Source organism: Lepidothrix coronata, unplaced genomic scaffold (assembly GCF_001604755.1).
Source record: "Lepidothrix coronata isolate B3197 unplaced genomic scaffold, Lepidothrix_coronata-1.0 Scaffold574, whole genome shotgun sequence".
In the NCBI taxonomy this organism is placed as follows: domain Eukaryota; kingdom Metazoa; phylum Chordata; class Aves; order Passeriformes; family Pipridae; genus Lepidothrix; species Lepidothrix coronata.
Genome location: NW_016690754.1, coordinates 8,954 through 11,950, shown reverse-complemented (window position 1 = coordinate 11,950; position 2,997 = coordinate 8,954). Strand labels below are relative to the sequence as shown.

The 2,997-nt window shown below is 42.1% G+C and overlaps 1 protein-coding gene across 1 annotated transcript in view; it reads right to left on the bottom strand.

Moving 5' to 3' along the window:
* Window positions 1-320: 320 nt before the first annotated feature.
* Window positions 321-2,997, bottom strand: part of LOC108510255 (heterogeneous nuclear ribonucleoprotein M-like) — an 11,184-nt gene continuing 8,507 nt past the window's right edge. Inside the window, exon 3 of the mRNA XM_017839923.1 lies at window positions 321-1,394. Within this exon, the coding sequence (XP_017695412.1) occupies window positions 1,273-1,394 (122 nt within the window). The 3' untranslated portion in view covers window positions 321-1,272. The remainder of the gene's footprint in view (window positions 1,395-2,997) is intronic.

Below are 2,997 nucleotides of genomic sequence, written 5' to 3'. Positions count from 1 at the left end.
TACTGAAATAGAAGGATGTATGTTATATATATAATATATATAAATATAAATATATATAAAGTGTACACAATAAAAATATATTTATTTTTAAAAATGAACTTGAGCACATATTGAAATAGAGGGATGTATGTTATATATATATAACATATATAAATATAAATAATATATAAAGTGTACATGTATAAATATATTTATTTTTAAAAAATATAAGAAATCAAACTTTAGTTTAATAAGTAAAGACTAAAATTTAGGGAAAGGGGATTTTTTGGTATTGAAGAGAAGCAGAAAAGCTCACACATCACTGGAGAGAATTCAAAAATATACTTATTAAACTAAAGTTTTATTTCTTAAAGACTAAAATTTAGGGGAGAGGGGATAGGTTGGTGTTGGAGAGAAGTAGAAAAGCTCACACATCACTGGAGAGAACTCAAAAAATAAAAGAACATGAGGAGAAAATTCCCTCCCCAAAACTGAACTTACGCGCATCCCTGAGGAGGAGATTCCGGAGGTCGGGACCGGGGACGAGAGGAGGGAAGAAAACAAACAAAGTCAGCAAAAGCTCAACAAACACCCCCCAAAAACCTAATTTATTTCTTTATTTCCAAGTCAAATCACATTGAGTTTTGGCCCTGCTGGTGAGAATAAAAGCCTCCGAGACTTCCAGTCCCTAATTTCCATCAGAGGGTTAAAAAAACTGGGATTTTCTCTGAGCTTTGGAACAGACAGAACTAAATCCCGACTCTCCTCCTCCTCCTCCAAGAAAATAACCACACACTCCTCCACGTGACCTGCTCTTCCCTGGCCTCCACACACAAACCCTACATCCGGATCCTTCAGGACACTTTTCCATCCCTGGAATTCTGGGCTAAGAGAGGGTGACATCCGAGGGTTTTTACCTGGCCCAGGAAGTGGAGTTTTATTTTAAAAACACGACCCGCTCTTCCAAAATGCAGCCAAACCGCTCGAGTTTTGCCAAGCCATGGAGAAATAAATAATTCCACTCTCCAGCCAAATACCAACTGGGCTCCGGGGGGGGGCCGGGGGAGGGAAAAAAGGGAGGGTGGGAAAAAAAAGGGGGGGAAAAGTCCGACAGCCAACGCCAACTGACCGCGGGGAAAACCGTCCTGAACTCCGAAACCCCGGGCCCACCTCCTCCCAAACCCCCGGAAAAGCGGCTCTCCCGGAACTCTGGCCACTCCACATCCACACTCTCCGCGCGCTTCCTTCCCTGGCTGCCTTTTTTCCACGCCACCACCACACGGATAAACTTTGTTATTTTTTATTTTTTATTTTTTGGGCAGGTAGAAAATCCACAGAAGTAAATTCTCTCAGAACACTTACCCTTGACTTTCCTTCAGCGTCCATTAAGAGCTCCACGTATGTTACCTCACCAACTACAAATCAGATTCCAGACGACACATATACCAAGGGAGAAAAGCCAAGAAAACAATGGGAATTTAGAACAATCAACGACCAGGAATGGAGCCTCTGCCTTATAAGAAATCTCCCAGAAACACTCCGTGTTCTCCAGACCTCAATCACAGGTATGCAGGGAAGGGGGCAAAGCACTTCAAACGTGTTCTTGGTTCTCCTCCGCTTCCTGAGGGTTTTTCCACAGAGTGGCAGGTTCCTCTGGATCTTTGAGGCGATCCAAACCCTTGGGAAAAGCTGCAGGAAGGAGTTTCCTTCACCTCCAGTTTGTCTCCATGAAGGAGTGATTTGTTTTATCTTGAATTGGGATATATTGGAATTTGTTTTATCCTGAATCACTCCAACGAGTGATTTGTTTTCCCTTGAAATCCTGAGGGAAAAATTGTCCCAAAAGGACTCACTCTAAACCAAGGGACCATTTATTTCAGGATTTTTAATTAAAAAGTCCAGTTTTAGCTGCAATAACTCACATTTAACTCTGCCCTCAGGACAAAAACTGTCAACAGCAAGAGGCAAAACACCTTGGAAAACTCCAGCTGCGCCTTTCCCCACAGGATTGGGATTGCTTCCTGAAGTTTTTCCACACAGTGGATCATCTGGATCTTGAGGCGATCCAAACCCTTGGGAAAGGCTGCAGGAAGGAGTTTCCTTCACCTCCAGTTTGTCTCCATGAAGGAGTTACTTGTTTTATCTTGAATCACTCCAACGAGTGATTTGTTTTATCCTGAATCACTCCAACGAGTGATTTGTTTTCTCTTCAAATCCTGAGGGAAAAATTGTCCCAAAAGGACTCAATCTGAACCAAAGGACCATTTACTTCAGGATTTTTAATTAAAAAGTCCAGTTTTAGCTGCAATAACTCACATTTAACTCTGCCCTGTTTGCTCTCAGGACAAAAAACAGCAAGAGGCAAAACTCCCCGGAAAACTCCAGCTGCACCTTTCCCCACAGGATTGGGATTGCTTCCTGAGGTTTTTCCACAAAGTGGCAGGTTCCTCTGGATCTTTGGGGTGATCCAAACCCTTGGGAAGGCTGCAGGAAGGAGTTTCCTTCACCTTGAGTTTGTCTCCATGAAGGAGTGATTTGTTTTATCTTGAATTGGAATATTTTGGAATTTGTTTTATCCTGAATCACTCCAACGAGTGATGTGTTTTATCTTGAAATCCTGAGGGAAAAAATTGTCCCAAAAGGACAAGGGACCATTTATTTCAGGATTTTTAATTAAAAAGTCTGGTTTTAGCTGCAATAATTTGCATTTAACTCTGCCCTGTTTGCTCTCAGGACAAAAATTATCAACAGCAAGAGGCAAAACTCCCTGGAAAACTCCAGCTGCACCTTTCCCCACAGGATTGGGATTGCTTCCTGAGGTTTTTCCACACAGTGGTAGGTTCCTCTGGATCTTTGAGGCAATCCAAACCCTTGGGAAAGGCTGCAGGAAGGAGTTTCCTTCACCTCAAGTTTGTCTCCATGAAGGAGTGATTTGTTTTATCCTGAATCACTCCAATGAGTGATTTGTTTTATCTTGAATCACTCCAACGAGTGATTTGTTTTATCCTGAATCACTCC